The following is a 20,890-nucleotide window of genomic DNA, read 5'->3' as shown; positions in this document are numbered from 1 at the left end:
ACCAGAAATGCTCACTGCCCAGATACATAGACACAAACCACATGCTCTTTCACTCATTTCTGCCACCCCCTGCTAAGACTCCCACCTCCAGATACCCCCTTCCTTGAGACCTCTTTTCCTAAAGCCTCTTCCCTTCGATCCCATCCCCTTTCAACTCTCAAAACAAGTATCAGTATTTACATCAGGTAACAAGAACAACCTTGCCAGAGGTCTGAAATTCAAAAGGATCTGAGCAACATCTACATTATAATATACTTTTAGCAGAGGGTTCAAAAGCTAGGTAATTCCACAATCAGTGATGAGTTAATGATTGCACATCTTAGCAGATGTATGATACAGACACTGACAGTCTGGATCCTGCATTTAAGTAGTATTTCTAACTTGTACATTATGTTTAAGCACAAATACCTCTTTGAAAGCATCAAGCAGATCTCCAACTGCCTCTTTCTTGTTTAAGTCCTTCATTTTCCTCTTCTTCTTTGGCACCGATACAGCTGCAGCTGAAAAAGAAAAATGTCTTCAGTGAACTGACAACACACATAAACGATGGTTGAGAAATGCGATCATTCTATAATAATTAGCAAAGGTAAAGCCCATTAAGGATCAGCATGACTATAATCTTAAATTTAACTGCAAACTGAGAACTAACTCCACATTGGAAAAATTAAATGTTGAATCATGAACTACTGGTTTAAAAACTCAGTACACGAGAACAATACAAAATAATCTTCCCCCTCAACTGTTCTTCTGTTCCAGTACACATGGCTTTCAATCCTCTCATTGTTCAAGAATGTATCAATCCCCTCTTTAAATATATCTAGTTTCCAAAGACACACTACCCTCCAAAATAAATTCCTGTGCAACTCAAGTTTTAAATAACTTCTATTCTTACTGTTTCCTCAATTGCCCCTCTTGTCAACATTTACTGTTACACCGAGGATTTTGTATGTTTCAGTAAGATCACCCACCGCTCATACTTCAAGGAAATCAAGTGTAACATTTTTAACTGCTTACCATATGACAAACCTATTGTCCCAGAAATTGGCTTATTAGACTACCTCCAATACTAATATACCTTTTCTTATGGGAACTGTGCACAGTACTCTAGGCCCAGCATCATCAATATCCCATATTAGAGTAACAAATACTGGCGACATTGATAAGACTGCTATTCTGGTAGCAACAATTTGTCCTGAAAGAATTCTCAAATTATTGGGAACTGATTTCTGTAGTAGATAAAATCTGTTCACACAGGATTTGTGAAAAAAGAAATGTACAACTTACATATCAAGATGCGTGCATAAATGAAAAAGATGTTATGAAAAATCATGATCTGGGCTTTCTTCAAAGAATGCACTCCTTCCTGGAACCCAGAAGCTGCCTATACTTCTCTATATTTCAACCACACGGCTAATTTACTACTTGCTGGGCTTAAATGTTAACCATGAAGACTGATGCCAAGTACTGGCTTTAATTAATTCTTTGCTTCCTTATTATTAATCCCCAGTTCCACTCAACAGGTTTCCTATATTTAATTTAGCCAGCATCTTCCTTTTTATATGTACAAGTTCTTGCTGTTTGTTTTGAAATGCCAATTTAGCTTTTAATTAATTCTCGTTTTATTAGCTATTTAGCTCATGAAAATACTGTAGCCCTCTAAACTGACATCTGATGTTACTACTTTGTATGCTTTAACTCTGTTTACTAAATTAAATTAATATTTACCTTGAAAAGATTTACCAAAAAGATGGTTTATCTTTCTGAATGTGACTAATCTCAACTTCAGCATTATGAAATTGCAACATAAATATCTGCCAAAATGAATTGTAATTCAAATGCAACATATAGAAATAAAAAGCAAATTAGATATGTAAATAAAAATGACCCTTCATGGCTAAGACGGAAGAAAATGCCTGAGTTGTTATCATTAGGTCTTATCATTTGGCCTTCTCTGCTGCAAAACAGGTTCTGTTAATTCATTATTATTGTTAAGAGTAGATCATTTGAAGAGTGCCTAGACTCTGCATCTACTCTACACTGAGAAATGTTGGTGAACTGCATCAACCTACCATTAATATCACTATTATTACTTTGATAGCATAATCGCTACCATATCACTCTGGACAAGACTGACAATATTAGAATAATATGCCATCATTTCACTTGAAAGCCTTGCCTCTATTTCACGCTGATTCCACTGACTCTGACCTCCTGCACCCCCTCCAGTCAAAACTCAATGCAATTAAAATGTGCTTTGCATCCATGACAAAGGAATAATATTCACAACTGTAGTTTTCCTTAAAAACTTTTAAACCTGGAGAAAGTATACCAATGCTTATGTCCAGCAATGAAGGACAAGCAGACAGCATTATCTATCAAACCACATGATGACTAGTGGTGTTCCACAAGGGTCTGTGTCACAATAGATTCTTTTTACATCATATGTCAATGATTTGGATGATGGAATTGATGGTTTTGTTGCAAAGTTTCCAGACGATAGCAAAGATAAGAGGGAGTAAAGAGGCTGCAGGACACATCAGGAGAATGAGCAAGGAAGTGGCAAATGGAATAGTGTTGGGAAGTGTATGGTCATGCACTTTGGTAGAAGAAATGAAAGGGTTGACTACTTTCTAAATGGTGAGAAAAAGTTGAGGCTCAAGGAACTTGGGAGTCCTTGTGAAGGATTTCCTAAAGGTTAATTTGCAGGTAAAGTCTGTAGTGAGGAAGGCAAATGCGATGTTAGCATTAATTTCAAGAGGACTAAAATTTAAAAGGAAGGATGTAATGTTGAGGCTTTATAAAGCACTGGTAAGACCTCACTTGGGAGTATTGTGTGCAATTTTGGGTCCTTCTCTTTGAAATTATGTGCTGACACTGTAGAGGGTTTAAAGGAAGTTCACGAAAACAATTCCAGGATTGAATGGTTTGTCCTATGAAGAGCATTTGATGGCTCTGGGCCTATATTCACTAGAATTCAGAAGAATGAGGGATGACCTCATTGATAAGAGTGGATGTGGAGAGGATGTTTCTTATGGTGGGACAGTCTAAGACCAGAGGACACAGCCTCAGAATAGAGCGGTGCTCTTTTAGAACAGGGATGAGGAGGAATTTCTTTAGCCAGAGAGTGATGAATCAGTGGAATTTGTTGTCAAAGGCAGCTGTGGAGGCCCAGTCCTTATGTATACTTACAGCAGAGGTTGATAGACTCTTGACTAGTCAGGGTATGAAGGGATACGGAGGAGAGAGACAGGAAATTGGGGCTAAGAGGAGAAAATAGATCAGCCATGATGAAATGGCTGAGCAGACTCGATGGGTCAAATGTCCTAACTCTGCTCCTATATTTTATGGTCTTATGTAAAGACATAAAGCTTCGTTTTCATTCCATGTCACATTAGAGAAGTTAAGGAATTTAAAGGCAATAGAATTTAACTTCAGTTCGTGTTTCCACGCAAATCCTTTCAGAATGCAAGGCATCAACACATACTTAACACTAAACTTTCCTTGTAATGCTATACAATTCTCTCAATATTTATTACTAATACCTTGCATAGAATTGTCATTAGTCTGTGATAACACAGCTGCTGATGGCAAGGGATCTTGCGTTTGGTTTTCTACAGAGTCCTCCTCCTCCTCTTCCTTTTCTTTCTCCTTCTCTTCTTTCTCTTTCTCCTTCTCCTCTTTCTCCTTGGGACATACCAAGACTTCTTCATTCTCTTTAGATTTTGATGTTTCAGGCTCAGAAATGGGACTAATATGAGATTCCTGCTGAGCATCTGAAACTTCTGATTCTTGCTCTTTTGAAGGCTCTAGGCCATTAGTCAATTTTGGTTCTTCAGGTTGTGCAATGGGTGAATCCATTACAGGTTCAAGTGAGGGTTCAAGTGAAGGCTCAGATTCTTGATTAGGCTCAACTTCCTGTGTTGGCGTAAAACCATTACTTTCAACTGTCAAGACTTTCGTGCAAGATTCATCTGGAATCACTTCTTCTTTCTGTAGCTCTTGTACCTCTGTTTCACTTTTCTGCAGTTCTTTAGCTACATGTGGCAAAGTAGGAGGTTCTGCCAAAGGGTTCATTTCATCATCACCGCCATCAAGTGGCGTAGAATCTGTTACTGTCACATCACAAGATATTGCAATGTTTGTAGTGTCCTCCGGCTCTGTGATTGGAGTTTCTTGCACTTCTTCAGAGTCTGTTTGTTTAGTGTTATTTTCAGATTTGTCTCCTACAATTTCAGGCGAAACAGATTTCTCAAGTTGGTTCAGCTCTTCTAATGGTTTAGATATCACAACAGGAGACTTTGGCTTATCTATGAAAATGAAAAAAAAATCAATTAATATTAGAAACATCACATAAAACTCGAAACTGATCATGAGTTGTGAGGAGAGACATCATGGTGAAGATGATATATTGTCTAGATAAGCCCTAGGTAAAGTCAAAGTAAAACTTATTATTGAAGCACATATTCGTTACCATATACTACCTTAAAATTAATTTCTTGCAAGCATTTAAAGGAAGTTAAATATAATAGAATTTTAAACAAAGGCTGACAAACAACCAATGTGCAAAAGTTAAGGCAGATTGCATCCAATTGTATAACATTGAGTATGTGAATTTATGACTTTAACAGTTCAGCAGTCACCTTGTGCCACTGAAGAACATCTAACACAATCCAGTAAATAAACATTTACCAAAATTTAAACAAACTTTGCAATTCAAAAGACAATCAGCGCCCATGCAAGGAAATAACTTGCAGTTTACTATGAATTTTTTTTAATTGAATTTTATCACTCCTGTGGTGGCTAGCCCAAATGCAGTTGCTTGCAGTGCACTTGTGCTCTACATAACTGAAGAAAATTGGCACAGGCATCAAAATGATAAAATAAGTAAACTTAGTACAGATAAATTAATCAAGCTCCCAGCAATGGAAACTTGAAGTTCAGCAGTATAAGACACTAAATTATTTGGATACAGTTACTCGGAAAAGCTCCCCAAAGCTTGAATTTAAAAATCAATTACAGGAATATACTAGGAGCCAAATCTCAACACATTTGGCAGTTTGGTTAATGACTACCCAAACTGAAAATGTACCATCATTTTGTCGATATAATCAAACTGCTACCTCATTCCAATGTTGGACTGAACAGCTGAGCTTTTCAACTCACCTGGCCGGATGACGACTGCTACCGGATGAGGACTTTCCCCATTTGCCTGTACAGCACCACCTCCTTCTAAACTTCCTGCAGACTGGTAAGTGAGAAAGGACAGAAGACTGATATAAACTTCACTTAATATCAATTGTTTATATTCCCTTGAAATAACTTGTCATCGATTTAAAATTTCAATCAAAGTTTATAGCTTTCCTTAGGAGATAGGAAGCAGATATAGAGCACAAAAAATACCCAAATAAGAATCAGTGTCAACCCAACAGAAACTACTAGAAACATCAGCAATACCATTTTAAATTTTATTACTTTTGACAGCAGAAGTGTTGGTGGGATAGTGGATAATGTAGGATCTGATGCTAATGAGTGGTTGACAATCAGCATCTCAGTGGGTCCAAGACTGTCCCTATATAAGATCTCTGACTCTATATACTCACACATTTCATATGGATACTTTAACAGTTTATATTATACAGCATTCCCAGATCTTTCCAATGCTTGAAAAAGATATTCACTCCCTGCCTTCCATAGAACAGAGCACAACAAGCATAGTTAAGGGCCCTTTGGGCCAATATGTTGTGCTGACCTTTTAACCTTCAAGATCAATCTAATCTTTCCCTCCAACATAGCCCTCCATTTCATTTCTAACTCTCCCAGTCCTGATCAGGTCATTGCCCTAAAATGTTAAACATTTTTCTTCACAAATGTTGAGAATACTATTCCCAGCATTTTCTATTTTTAATTTGGAGTATCTTAGAAGAGTGCAGTAAGCATTAAGTATATATATATTTCTATCTACAGTCTGAATGGGTGACAGATGACAGATTAAATTTCAAACTGACAATCTAAGAAAAGCTGCTGTAACTCTGCAAATATAGCAAAATCAAGTGAAACTATAGAAAGCAAGCCTCGAGAATGATCAGCAGTATGCACAAAAAAAACTGCAACACAAAAGGTAAAGATTTACAAAAATAACATTTGATTCATGGTCTGTCTATTTCTTATACGATCTAATACGGTGTACTTAATGGTACACAAATATTGCTAATTATGTAAAATGCTTCTAATGCCTCTTTCAATTATAAAACTAAAAATAGGCAATGCCATATCAGGAAAGTAAAAGACATGAGCCAAACCCAGTTTCTACAAGAACAACAGTAGGATCCAGCAGCCAACATATATCACTTACCTGTGGCGGTGTTGGAGTAGAACCGGATCTTCCTCCGGACATAATCTCTTCTGTGATATCTTTTCCACCCTGGTTTGGATCCCGAATCCGGATCTAATAAGCAAAATATTCAGAAAATAGATGCATCAAGGGACCTTCCTGCTTACGAAAGTTGTCAACGAGGAAGAAATCTATTAATTTGACACTTCACTTTGCTTGATCTATCCTCTATAAAAGTTGGCTTCACATTAGTGAAGACCACCAACTTTGGCAATAAAGAATAGGAGCAAAAAGTGAAAACTTAACTTCTCTGCATCACAAATTGAAATAAAATTGAGGAGATTCTACAGTGAACTTTTCAAAGTATGAAAACTATGACATAATTATTCTCATTTATTCCACCCAAAAGGCCAATAAAACATCAGATACTGTACAAGAAATGACAGTCAGTTTTAAAAAAAGCAATTTTGTAGTAAATGCTTCCACATATTAAGAACTCAATGGATATTACTTCATGTGGCTACCTTTAAGTCAACTCAAGATGTCCAAGCTGAAAAACTATTTTACACAGGAGAATAAGGCAAAACTTAAGTGTTCCATGTTTCCATCTGTTCCACAGTTCTAAAAGACCAAAAACGTCCAGGGTTGGTGGGTGGGGGGGGGGGGGGAGGGTGGAGAAGAATACTTTTTATAGGCACTGTATTTCCACAATCATTTATGGATTTAAAACTCTACTTCTTTGTTCAGAAGGCAGTGAGCCTATGGAATTCTCTACCCAACAGTTCTGGAAGCTCATTTGCTGAGTTTAACCAAGGCAGGTGGATAGAAGACTTTTACAATTTGAGAAAATTAAGAGATGTGATAGTGCAAGAGGTAAAATTATCTTACTGTGTTGCTGGCCTATTTTTATGTTCAATCACAATGAAAATCCACTGAGTAAAAGAAATGGAAACAAAGGCAGATTACTGGACAAAATACTAGATATCCCACAAACAATAAACCAAGGGAGCAAGTCCGAACATCAACTCTGCGCTCTTTAGTTCAACAGAGATTAGATCAACATGACATTAAGCATTCTGGTACAAAGGCCAACAATCTTCATCACCTTAAACATAAATAGTAGTGTGCCCTGCTCCACAAATAAAAAGCATTTAAAAAAAAATTGAAGTCCATGGAAGAAGATGGGAAATGGGCTAAGCACAAACAAGAGAAAATCTGCAGATGCTGGAAATCCAAGAAACACACACAAAATGCTGGAGGAACTCACCAGACCAGGCAGCATCTATGGAAAAGAGATCAGTATATATTTTGGGCAATGCATTGACTGTACTCTTTTCCATTGCTGCTCCCTGGCCTGTTGAGTTCCTCCAGCATTTTGTGTGTGTTGCTTGAAATGGGCCAAATACAGGATCCATGTTGAGCAAGATGGCACCATTAAGGTGCAACTGTTCACGTGCAGCTCCGATGCGAATTATCAAATATTCCTGCTCAGAACTACTACAGCTGAAATCCAGAATCACAGCCATGTACTTCAGTGGGCAGCAACATTTTAAAATGTTTTTTTTTTAAATCTGTTGATGAACTTCAGATGACAGACTCAGGTCATTAGTGTAGTTCCTCTTTAAGAAAACGGAACCTGGGACCCCATGCCAGTCTGCAAGTACAATTAAAGTGCAGAGGCTTTAGACCTCCACTCCCAACTATCCTGCTGGCGAATGTACAGTCTCTGAAAAATAAAAGTGAAGACCTCAGAGGAAGGTTGCAGTAACAGAGGTACATCAGGGACTGCTGTGAATTTTGGTTCATAGAAATGTGGCTATCCCCTACCCATTTTGATCGCAACACTGCTGCTCGATGGTTTCACGACGGTAAACACAAGACAGCACAGTATTTTTAACTGCAGAGGACGTGGAGGTTGCTTTATGATTAACTCATCGTAATGCACACACACAGTCAAATATCATTCCATTTTAACTGTCAAGAGCTTCCCATCATCCTGGTGGTGGTGTACATTCCATCTCAGGCAATGTCAGGAAGTGAATGGAGGAACTGAGCACTGTAATCAGCAGGCATGAAACGGCACACCCTAATGATCATTCTTATCATGCCATCCCACACCCGCACTTTGGAAAGTGCGATCATCTGGCTGTATTTCTACTCCCAGCATGTAGACAGGGACTAAAGACTGCAGCACCAGTAGTGAGGACCAAGAAGATATGGTCAAGGGAGGCCCAAAAGCTCTTACCAGACCGCTTTGAATCAGTGGACTAGGTAACATTCAGGGATTCATCTTCAAGTCTGAATGAGTACTCAACAGTTGTCATGAACTTCAAGACCCGTGTGGATGAATGTGCCTTTAAGAACATACTGGACGTACCCAAACCAAAAACTGTGGATGAACCAGAAGATTCGTAATCTGCCAGGGGCTAGATCTGTGGCACTCAAGACCGGTGATCCAGAATTATACAAAAAAAATCCAGATACAACTGACAGAAGACTATTTTAAGGGTTTTCAGTTGAAGATGGAGTCGGAATAGGATGTATATCAGCTCTGGCAGGCCACTGCTTCCTACAAAGCAAAACCTATCATGAAGGGGTGCGATGCTTCACTCCCAGATGAACTCAACACCTCTTACGCACGCTTTGAAAGGCAGAATAAACTAACACCTGTGCGAATCCCTGCAGCATCTGGTGACCCTGTGATCTCTGTCTCGGAAACCGATGTTAGAACATCTTTCAAAAAGGTGAACCCTCGTAAGCTGTCAGGCCCAGCTGTACCTGACTGGGTTCTGAAAACTTATGCCAGTCAACTGGTGGGACTGTTCAAGGACATCTTCACTGGTACAGAGGTTTCCAGCTGCTTCAAAAGGACAACAGTCATACCAGTGCCCAAGAGCAAGGTGAGCTGCCTCAATGACCATCAACCAGTGACATTCACATCTACTGTAATGAAGTACTGGTCATGGCTAGAATCAACTCCTGCCTAAGGATCTGGACCTTGCTAGGTGTAGAAGTGTAGAACAGTGGGTTAAGCATGCTGTCTTACTCTTTCTATACTCACGATTGTGTGGTTAGTCACAGTTCAAACGTTGGCAAATTTATAGATGAGTTACAACTATTGTCAGCAGAATTTCAGATAGTGATGAGGCAGCATACAGAAGTGAGATAGATCAGCTAGTTGAGTGGTGTTGCAGCATACAACCTTGCAAAGGGCAGTATAACCAAGGAACTAGTTGTAAGCTTCAGGAAGGGGAAGTCAAGGAAACACACAATTCTCATCAAGGGATCAGAAATGGAGAGGATCAGCAGTTTCAAGTTACTGGGTGTGACATCTGAGCACCCAACATATTGATGCAATTACAATGGTAAAGCAGCAGCTATATTTCATTAGGATGGTTGCACCACCATCTGGTATGGAAGCACCATCATGGGCATCAGCCTCCTCAACATCAAGGACACCTTCAAAAGGTGATACCTCAAAAAGGCAGCAGCCATCATTAAGGAGCCCCAACACCAAGACAGGCCCTCTTCTCATTGCTCCCTTCAGAGGTGGTACAAGAAGACATACACTCAATATTTCAGAAACAACTTCTTGCCCTCCATCCTCAGATTACTGAATGGACAATGTACCCATGAACACTACTTTAGTATTTTTTTTAAACTCTCTTTTTGCACAGCTTATTTAATTTTTTTAAGAAATACTTAGTATAGTTTATTACTTATTGTTATCTATTGCAATGTACTGCAGCCGCACATCACATTTCACAACATACATACACCGGAGATATTAAACCAGATTCTTTCATTGGCCCCAACAAATCTAACAACCACATGCCATTACTTAACTTGAAAAACAAGAGGATGACTAATTGGGAACAAAATCACAAATCACTAGGTCAAAACTCATTACAGGAAAATTGAAATAGATACTTCAGTACAACACTGAGGAGTGGATCAACAAGTGAGCAACTGATGAGGTAGATTTCGATCAAGCCGTTAACCAGAGTCCCTATCTGTTCAAGCAGGTGTTACAAGGAACTACAACTATGTTATCTGCCAGTTCTTCAAAGAAATACATTGATTAAGAGCAAGCTGGGCAAATTAAATGAAGTTTTGCTTTGCAAAACTAAACAATTCATAGAAATGAATAGAAATGCCACGTGAATGTGTGTATTGTCTGCCATTTGACTAAAATAGGCAGAGCTCACAGTCAAACAAATCATTAAATTTACATTTTTCCCACCTTCTCTTCAAAGGTCAAAGTTACTGCAAAAAGGCAGACTGGTGTTTACTAGGTAAAAATGTAAGAATCCTTTCAAAGGACTGGAATCACACTTTTGTAATGTTTCTTAATCTTCCAGGCTCAAAGAAAATGGGTAAATCTTAATCTGCAGCAAAAAATTGTTTCTAGTTCTTTTTATAAAATATGTTTCAAATGATTTTTCTTTCTTGCTCTCACCAATCCAATCTCAAGTCTTTTGCAAAGTTCCACAGTCATGAAAAATGCTCAAAAATTACTGCTCTTTACTATTTTAAGTTGACTGCTTGAAGTTTGCAAAATAAACTATTTAAACCGTGTCAAATTATTAAATTTATTGCGAGTAATGGCAATAATTTTCGAACTGCACTTTTAAGTTCTACATCCCTCCATAGATTAGCCTCTCCATTTTCCTTGTAACCTCTTCCCATCCTACAAATCTTTCAGATCCTTGTTCCTCCAATTCTATGCTTTTCCATACCTTTAATGTCGTTCATCCCTTCCATCTGGAACAGTCAATGAATTATTAGTTTGGTTATTCCCCTTGCACAAGAACTACTTTGGAATAAGTTAGAACATGACACTGAACAATTACGGGAGGGGATAGGCAACATGACTACATGAACACAAAATGAGAATTCTGCAGATGTACCAGGCACAGCAGATCCACGGGGAAGAGCTTAACGCTGATCCGAAATCAACAGTGCAATTTTAAAGTTCTAGTGAATGGAGTGGAAAACACAAGATGGCACTATAAAAGGAGCCAGTGTACAGATTAGGCCAGATCTGTAAAAATCTCAATGACAGCAAGATAAAAATCTCTTGGCCCCTACAAGCACTTATTAAACGCAGAGTTCGCTGTTGGACAAGCACCTCCTGTAGGAGGGTGACCATACAGTGGTCTTCATTCACAAACTATAATTGCTGCTGCTATTCTAGGTATTACTTCACTTCAGGTGCAACATGGAGAGCATTGCAGGCAAGGGGACAACCAAGTCAACAAGTAAGTGGGATGTTGCTGGCAGACTGCTTTCAGCGAAAATAAAGAATCAGCATTTGGGTTCTGTGCAAATCCCAAACTTCCATTCTAATGCAACACACAAAGACAGACCGCTTGCTCTATCCAACCCCATTGCTTGTGTCAGACTGCAGGCTACAAATCCTAGAATTGCATTGCTTCTTAAAACAATAGTTAAATGACCCACTTTATTTTAAATTAACATGTTGAATAATTTACATTTTTCATTGAGTATGCTAAAGATAATGAGTATCCTTGAGGTAATATTGTTAATAAACATTAATGTTTGCTTGAAAATGCTTTCCAAGTCCGAAGGGTTTTAAAAATTCTACTGCCAAAATAAAATTGGCATCGTAAACTATATTTTTGTCAGGAAGTAGAGGGCACTAGAGCAAGGACTTTCACATCAATCCCAGCATCAAATATAGAAAATGACAGCAGCCAATTTAGAAGCATGAAAGGCAGTCAATTTTCAGTAGAAGAATCTTCACTGATAATGAAATTTGCCTATAACTTAAGTTTCATGAGAATAATGCAATATCGTAGAAGTTGTAATAACCAACCCAAGAGAATGACAGTTATCAAAGACATACCTGCTTCCGTTCTCTTTTTGGAGGCATTTGTGGCTGTGCAGGATTTATCATAACAGTGGCAGGTGCCACTGGTGCAGAATATGGTTGCACTCCCTGTGTTGCTGGATAATAGGTTCCTGAAGAGACAAAGTTTCAACAACTTTAAGGACAAATAGTCCATCTTTTACACGTCAGGCTCTGATGTTTCATAATAATCCTAAAATGAAATTTGTAGGAAACCAAATAAATGCTAGGAACAAATGTACAGAAATTATTGGCTCCTCTCACCTAAGAAAATACAGAAAGATAAAACTTTAATCACTAACTGCTTAGGATCCAAACTCAAGTATATTTATTAGAATAAACAAATACTGTAATAGTCAAACCTACAAATGTAGTCTCAAGGTCCCTCTTCTCAACAATCTGACATCCAGATACAAATGCCTATTAGTTGAAGGCTTTCGTGGCAGCAGTTGAAAAGTACTTTAAGAGTGACAATACAAACTATTTTTCAAACTGAGGAACTAAATGTTAGATGGATGGACTATATTTCTCCCACAGTATATTATATTAATTGCTTTTGCACTTTGAACAAATTCATTGCTTCATTAACCCATCACCTTTATTAGCTTACATAGTCAAATGTTAAAATTCCAGTTGCACCATGAGCCCTAAAAATTGAGTGCTTTCTCCTCCAATTTTCACAACTCACTGTCGTATCTTTGATTTATTAAGCAGTAAACTAGCAAGAAATGTGCAACAATACCCAGTAGCTGAAGCAAGACATGAATACACTGGAGATTACAGAGATTTCAGATTCAGATTTTATCTGTCGCACATACATCAAAACTTACAACGAAATAAGTTATCTGCGTAACAACCAAAATAATCTAAGGATCTGATGAGGGCAGCTTTCAAGTACCATCACAAATGCCACCAACATAGCATATCTACAATGTTCAGCAAAACAAAACAAGCAACAGCACAAACAACAACAAAACAAGCTCCTTTCCCACCCACTCACACTGGCCTCCAATTCAAGGACAGGCCACCTACGGAGTCCTAAACTCTGGTTTCAAGACATCGGACCTCCGGCTTCTGAATATGCCAACCTAGGAGCTTCAACTTTTGGGCCTCCAATCCAGATTTGCTGACTTCAGTCTTTGACACAATCCACCTCCCAGGGATTGCTGAGAACTCTGACAATCCTCTCCTGACCCAAACTCTATTTACTGCCCAACTTCTAATTTCTCATTCCTGTACCTGAATCCTAACTTCACAAGTTGTCTCCACAACCATCCCTACGAACCCAAGTCCGAGGCATGACCTCAATGGATATCGCTGTTCTTTGCCATCTTGAATCTTTATCAGAACACCGCTAGAACTGGAATGTTTCAATTACGATGGAGAAGGCCAAGGAGCCCTAACAGGATGCAGCAAAATTCTGGGAAGCATAAATAGGTGGATAGTGAAACTGTTCGACACAACAGAGTCATCAAAAATGGAGGAGCATAGGTTTAAGTCAAGGAGTAAGAGGGTTAGAAGGGATGTATAAGAGAAAGTGTTTTCACCCACTCTGGAACTTACTCACCAAGAAAAAACACCTAATCAAGCACACTAGAATGTATGGCAACTCCTGAGGGCTGCCCCCAGAGGATACTTGGGTTGTGTCGGTTGTTAACGACACGTTTCTAAGCACAAAGGCTTATAGTGAAGTGTGCAAATCTCCATTTTTCAATAGGTATTAGTTCTTCAATGACATTAATTTTTCAAAGGCATTTCACAGGAACTCAAAAAAATACCACTACACACAAGACCAAAAACATTTTATTTTCAAACAAGTGAAGACCTAAAATTCAAAAGTTTAGCATCTTAAATCATGGAAGACAAAGGCAGTAATGGTACATAGTAAAACATGTTAAATGTACTCCTACTGCTCAAAAGCAAATGCTATCCAAGTTCTTACACAAGCACAAGGATTTCAAAGTGGGAAAAAATAACTTAAAAACATATGATCGTGTATATACAAACTTCTGATGGGGCATCACAAGTAAAAGCTCAATCTAGAAATAGAGACTACTCAGATGTTCAAAGAAAATTAGGTAAAAGTACATTATTCACTCATTTGTCACAATGTCAAGTAGCCATTGCAGCTAAACTGTGAATTGTACCTTGTATCCATCTTACAAGATAAAAAAATAAATTTGCTTTCAACTTTGTACATGCGTGTTGAATGTCAATGCATACATTTTATCTATTAGACTAACGTAGAAGCAAAATATTTCAAACTGAACATTAAATCCAATCACTGAAAAAAAACTACCAATGCCAATAACTTACACTGATCTAACAAGTTTACAGCTAGGAAATCCATCAACTACCTTTCCAAATAAATACAAAAGGGAACCTAGGCCTTTTAAAACCTTCACAACTGTTGAAGCTTACTGCAATTCAGCCATACTACACTAAAAGACGATACTGGCACTTTCAAACAATCTCAACACAGATACCGAAAGCAAATATTTGGGAAATGAAATTGGCTGTTCCTCCTTTTCTATACTTCATGTTGTAGTGTTTACATGTCTATTTAAGTACAAGGAAGCATTTGGCCAAAAATTCAAACACAAGTTAAATACTTCAAAACAGATCAAGCTGTCATACTGGAAAATGTGCAATTCCACTTTCTGCTTTAAAGTTGCATTTGGTTATTGAAACAAGAAATAAAGATGTTGCACTCAGATTACTAACTACATTAGTGGCTTTACAGGATCACAGAGTATATTTAGACTCCCAACTTCAAGAACAGCCACAAAATAAAAAGATCCAACTGCAAATTACCCAATTTAGCATTAACACCTCCCAAAAATCTATGCACCCTTCAAATTAGCTAAGGCAAGTGCACTTAGTTTTGTGATTTAAAAATGTACAAAGGGCATAGTATAAAGTCTGTATTATTTCAGGTTGTCCTTGTTAAGGATTAGCTACTGATTCTAAATGTGCAATACATGCAGAAATATACGAACAATAGTAAGATATGGAGAGCTTTGTAAACAATGTGAAATATTCTGTTCAATCCAACTTAAAAAGCAGTAGTATGCACTTCCAATTCACTGAGAGAAATACACAGCCAACAGACATTATATATATGAGATCATACTTCATAAAGTAATGATGCAAACTCCAATTTATTGTAAAAAAAAATTTTTTCTGTAGCCTTTTAAGTTGTTTTGTAAATCCTCAAAACTTAAGATACCACACAAAAAGCTGTTAAATACAGCTTATTCTGATGGTAGCAGAGGGTTTTAAAGGAGGGAAGCATTTAAAATGTTGTTTAGAGGACGGAAAATAACGGGAATACACCAGCTCCGCCTGAGGATCAACACTGCACTTCCAACTACGCAGTTGTCCAGAATACATCGCACTCTGATTTTAAATTTAACATACAATGCCATGAGTGCTGAGTCATGTGCACTGAAAGCAACTAAGCACAAAGCAAGCAATAAGGAAAGTAAACAACAGGAATTCTGCAGATGCTGGAAATTCAAGCAACATACATCAAAGTTGCTGGTGAACGCAGCAGGCCAGGCAGCATCTATAGGAAGAGGTGCAGTCGACGTTTCAGGCCGAGACCCTTCGTCAGGACTAACTGAAGGAAGAGTGAGTAAGGGATTTGAATGCTGGAGGGGGAGGGGGAGATGCAAAATGATAGGAGAAGACAGGAGGGGGAGGGATAGAGCCGAGAGCTGGACAGGTGATAGGCAAAGGGGGTACGAGAGGATCATGGGACAGGAGGCCTAGGGAGAAAGACGGGGGGGGGGGGTGACCCAGAGGATGGGCAAGAGGTATATTCAGAGGGACAGAGGGAGAAAAAGGAGAGTGAGAGAAAGAATATGTGCATAAAAATGAGTAACAGCTGGGGTACGAGGGGGAGGTGGGGCCTAGCGGAAGTTAAAGAAGTCAATGTTCATGCCATCAGGTTGGAGGCTACCCAGACGGAATATAAGGTGTTGTTCCTCCAACCTGAGTGTGGCTTCATCTTTACAGTAGAGGAGGCCGTGGATAGACATGTCAGAATGGGAATGGGATGTGGAATTAAAATGTGTGGCCACTGGTTAAGGAAAGTAAATTGTTTGGTAGCCTTTGCTGCTGCAGGTATACAAGTCTCAACGACGTTATATGGGGACTGGCAAAACCTCATCTACAGCACAACTGGTTTGACAGCAATTAAGGCAGAGAATTACTAGGAATTACTAGGAAGAAATTTTGGAGAGGGCAAGATTTAAATTAGTTACACGTGGAGGAAATAGAAATTATCTTTCTGAAAGAGGCTTTCATGGGGTTGTTGCCATTTTTGAGTTTACCCTTTTGGAATAAAACAAGCAGTAAATACTTTGTGCAAAATAGTTGGGATTTCTCTGTTGTAAGACTACATGATTTTCTTGGGATACTAAGGAAAACAGAAAATAATCCACACAAGCAAAATGAACTGGTGACAAAAATCAGCCTTAACGTTACCGAATGGCAGAATTCAAGGGTTCTTACAGCTGACTATTTGCTTTTAAACATTTTGACAACCACTTCTAGTCATAAGGTCGCAAAATGCTGCTTTTTGATGTTTATTGCCTTTTTACTACAAGTATTTCTCAGCTGAATTATGCCAGCATCATTTGCAAAGCTTTTAAAACAATAGATCTGAAATTAAGTTATCTTGAGTTTTGCAGTACACCTCAAAAGGACAAGAGCAAAAAAACCAAAAGCTTGCCTGTGGGTAATAATCAAAGCTTTTCATTTACTTTGCACTCTCACTTTGAAAAGATACTCTCATGTAGGACCATTTGATTTTGTTCAGGTCACTACTCTTAAGCCAATACACTGCCCCAAACTTTTCTACAAGTACTGCTAGATAGCAACCAGAAAAGTTAACTTTTCCCAAGTAGGAGTCACTGTGGCTGAGATATTCAGGACAGCATCAGACCAGGTTTCTAAAACAAATTCCAACTAAACACGCAAGCCTTTTTCAAGTCATTTAAAAACATCTAACAGATCAGTAAAAGCTCCTGCTAGTTCGACATTAGGATATGCCAACTCTTCAATATACATGCACTGGACAGCTTGCATTTATCTATCCATTTTCAATAAAGTAGACATTTATACAAAAGACAGAAAAACATTTCCTTCCTTGAACCCATGCACATTGGGTCAAAAATTCAGGGCACTTTATTCAGGGTTTCTGCTAACATTTAAAGTGTCCAAAAGCATTGAATTTATTGCAAATTACAAACTCACTGATTTCAAACTACTGCAATTGATTGCAATATAATTATGAATGCTTTACTCATCAACAAATTATGATACATTACAAATGAAGACAATGAGCATACAGCTATTTATAACACAAGTAATAACATGCACTTTCCAATACATTCACTGCACACAAACTAATGTTTTATATTTTTACTCCAATTAGGCTCCTCCCACTTGTCATCCCTCCAGAACCAGACATCAAAACCAGAAGAATTTTGAAATACAATTATAGTTTCTAGAAATAAACAATTACCAACTTCACGCAACAGTAAGACTGGATGTTTGGTAGAATTTTTGTCCTTACCTACCTCCCCATAAGCCTCCACATCTAGCACATCATCTTCTCAACTTCAGTCATCTTCCACGGGATCCTACCACCAAGCACATCTTAACCCCCTGCCCCACTTTCCACAGAGATCACTCTCTCAATGATTCCCTCACCCATTCATCTGAACTCACTGATCTTCTACCTGGTACTTGTTTCTGGAAACGAGAGTGGTGCCAGACCTGCCCATTCACCTCCTACCCCACAACGTGTCCCAAACAGTCCTTCCAGGTGAGGCAACACTTAACCTGCGAGTCTATTGTGGTCTATCTGGTGTAGTTGCCAGTCTATGTCAGTCTCACCGATATATTAGGGGACCCCTTTGTTGACCAGCTTTGCTCTGTCTGCAACAAGGAGGATTTTTCAGTGGCCAGACATTTAAATTCTACTGCTCATTCCCAATCCAATATGTCAGTCCATGGCCTCTTCTACTGCTTGATAAGGACTCTCTCTCTCAGGTTAAAGCAACTCCTTGTATTCCATCTGGGTAGCCTAACGACATGAACATCATTTTTTTTAATTTCTGGTCATTTTTCCTCTCCCTTTTTCCATTCCCCATTCTAGCTCCCCTCTTGCCCCTTTTCTCACCTGCCTATCAACTCTCTCTGCTGCCTCTCCTCCTCCAATTTCTGCCATAGTCCACTCCTATCTATCATTAGAATCCTCCTTCAGTCCTTTCCTTTTTTTCATCTATAAACCTCCCAGTTTCTCACTTCACCTTCCCCCCCCCGAACCCTAACCCTGCCTTCACAACCTTCTAAGCTTGTACTCCTTCCCCTTCCCCACCTTTAGGCCTGATGAAGGGCCTCAACTCAAAACATCCACTGATTATTCCCCTCCACAGATGCTGCCCAACTTGCAGAGTCCCTCAGAACAATATTCATTTCTTGCAATTCAGGCTGCAAGCACTTCATAAAAAGTATTCAGATTTATCAATAAAGAACATTTTGATAGGAAGTTTTCTTCCTTATGTTCTGCTCACTAGGCAGTAATGTTAATGTTGTATCTTTAGCTGTCATTCTTCAATAATTCCAAGCAGGGAGATAAAAGGAAGTTCAGCCAAACCAGGAACCAAATACGCAACTCATTTCAAACCAAGCTGCAATTGTTAATAGCCTATCTGCAATGTGTCATAGCTTCGTTCCATTTACAAAGCAAAGACAACATATTTCCAGGCTATAATTATAAGCAGTGTGTAATTAAAATCAGTTGTGTACACAAAATGAGTTTTATCTTTTCAAACCAATTACAATATAAAGAAACCATGTATTTCTTACAAGCCAAACAAATGTTCAATTTTAATAATAAAAGATACCCAGAACGAGCCAAAAAGTTATTACCCAGCAAACTCCTTACTTAAACTGCACTGCCTACTTGGTAAAAAAAAATATAAATTTAAACCAGTTCATCCAAGGGTGCCACGGTAGTGTGGTGGTTAGTGCAACATCAGGGCAAAGTTGTGTTCAATTCCAATGTCATTTGTAAGGTCTACACGTCCACCCTGTGAAATGTGTGTGTTTTCTCTGAGTCCTCCAGTTTCCTCCCACAGTGCAAAGCATAGTAGGCTGAATGGTCACTACAAATTGTCCCGTGATGGGTTATAATCAATCGGGGGCTGCTTGCTGGTGCAGCTCAAAGGGCTGGAAGGGCCTATTCCACACTGTATCTCTAAATAAATAAAGATAACTTACAATTGCAAGTCCTACTTTTAATAAAAATAGAACCAGACAATTATGTTAATACTTTAACATTTTGGTAAAGTTCATATTGCTGGAGGAATATGAAAATTGATCGTTCATAAATTTACAGGGAAGGTAGGCCTGATTGTATTGGTGCTGTCTATGAAAAAACAGCATAGTTGATTTGATATACATTAAAAACCCTTACGTGTTACCTCTACTAGGTGAGCACATCTACAACCTTGACAGAAACTAGAAGGAACATACCATGTTATGAAATTGAACACAAATCTGTGTTCTATTCCATGGTGCAGGAGACTGGAAAACCACTCTTTTCCTTAGCACATTGGCAGTGTGTTTTTAAAATACAAAATTTTCTATTTGAAAATTGTAGGCATTAGGCCAAATGGCAATCCTAATTTTCATACCTTGTATAATATATTCACCTTAGCAGAACAGTTGCACCATTATGACAAACTGCATGACACTAAACTTAGCTGACACTAAACCATGCATGAGGCCTGGCATCTGAAAACAACATTTGTTTTACTAGAAGCAAAATGCACAACTGATTTTTGCATCAGTATTACAATAACCCCACTGAAGTAATCAAGTGTAAATATGCCATTTACTGGTCTGTAGCAGAATCTATTAACCTAATCCTGTGATTTGGAAATGAACCTTGTTACTACCCTCTCCTTAATAGATTTAATTAGATTCTAGCTGTCTAAAAAGTCTGAGTGTTAGTACATTTAAAAAGCTGCTAGATAATTAGAATGCTGAAGAATGCCACGGATGGACCCATTAAACAACAACAGAGCATCATGTAGCATCATTCCACATTGCAGAGAGTGAAACTACTCATTGTAGGTTCACCATTACATACAACAGAATTTGGCACAAGTTAGCTAGCCTCAGATTTAAATCATGTTGGAACCAATGATACAGCAAAATACAGAGCAATTATGCAAAGGATCATCAGTAACATGGTAGTGTAGCAGTTAGCACCTAACACTATCACAATGTCAGTGACCCACATTCAATTCCCTCACTGTAAGGAGTTGTATGCTCTCTCCATGGGTTTCATCTGGCTATTGCTGTTTCCTCCCACATTCCAAAGACATACAGGTTATTACTTTATTTGTTAACATATGTAGAACTGGATGGCATGGGCTTATTGAGCTGGAAGGGTCTGTAACTGTGCTATACCTCTAAACAAAAATTAGCTACAGCATTAATCAGAAAATTAAGTGTATCTGATGTGGTAGAAATGGGTATGAATACATGGGGCAAAGTGCAAGCTTTTTCTGTTGTGTTGGCCTTACTTGAATCAGACTGGGACCAGCATTCAAACAAATCACAGCAGTGTGATGCAACTAATAGAGCCACTAACCCACAGCTTC

The 20,890-nt window shown here is 38.5% G+C and overlaps 1 protein-coding gene across 5 annotated transcripts in view; it reads right to left on the bottom strand.

Annotated features, from left to right (window-relative positions):
• Window positions 1-20,890, bottom strand: part of eif4g1a (eukaryotic translation initiation factor 4 gamma, 1a) — a 96,589-nt gene that overhangs the window by 45,934 nt on the left and 29,765 nt on the right. For all 5 annotated transcript variants that reach the window (XM_063045684.1, XM_063045688.1, XM_063045687.1 and 2 more), the window contains 5 exons: window positions 12,201-12,316; window positions 6,353-6,445; window positions 5,164-5,245; window positions 3,543-4,307; window positions 409-500 (listed from right to left, as the gene is read on the bottom strand). In XM_063045684.1, the coding sequence (XP_062901754.1) occupies window positions 409-500; window positions 3,543-4,307; window positions 5,164-5,245; window positions 6,353-6,445; window positions 12,201-12,316 (1,148 nt within the window). The remainder of the gene's footprint in view (window positions 1-408; window positions 501-3,542; window positions 4,308-5,163; window positions 5,246-6,352; window positions 6,446-12,200; window positions 12,317-20,890) is intronic.

This window comes from Mobula hypostoma, chromosome 4 (assembly GCF_963921235.1).
Source record: "Mobula hypostoma chromosome 4, sMobHyp1.1, whole genome shotgun sequence".
Classification (NCBI taxonomy): domain Eukaryota; kingdom Metazoa; phylum Chordata; class Chondrichthyes; order Myliobatiformes; family Myliobatidae; genus Mobula; species Mobula hypostoma.
Note: the sequence above shows the minus strand (reverse complement) of the source record. Positions and strands in the feature narration are given on the sequence as shown.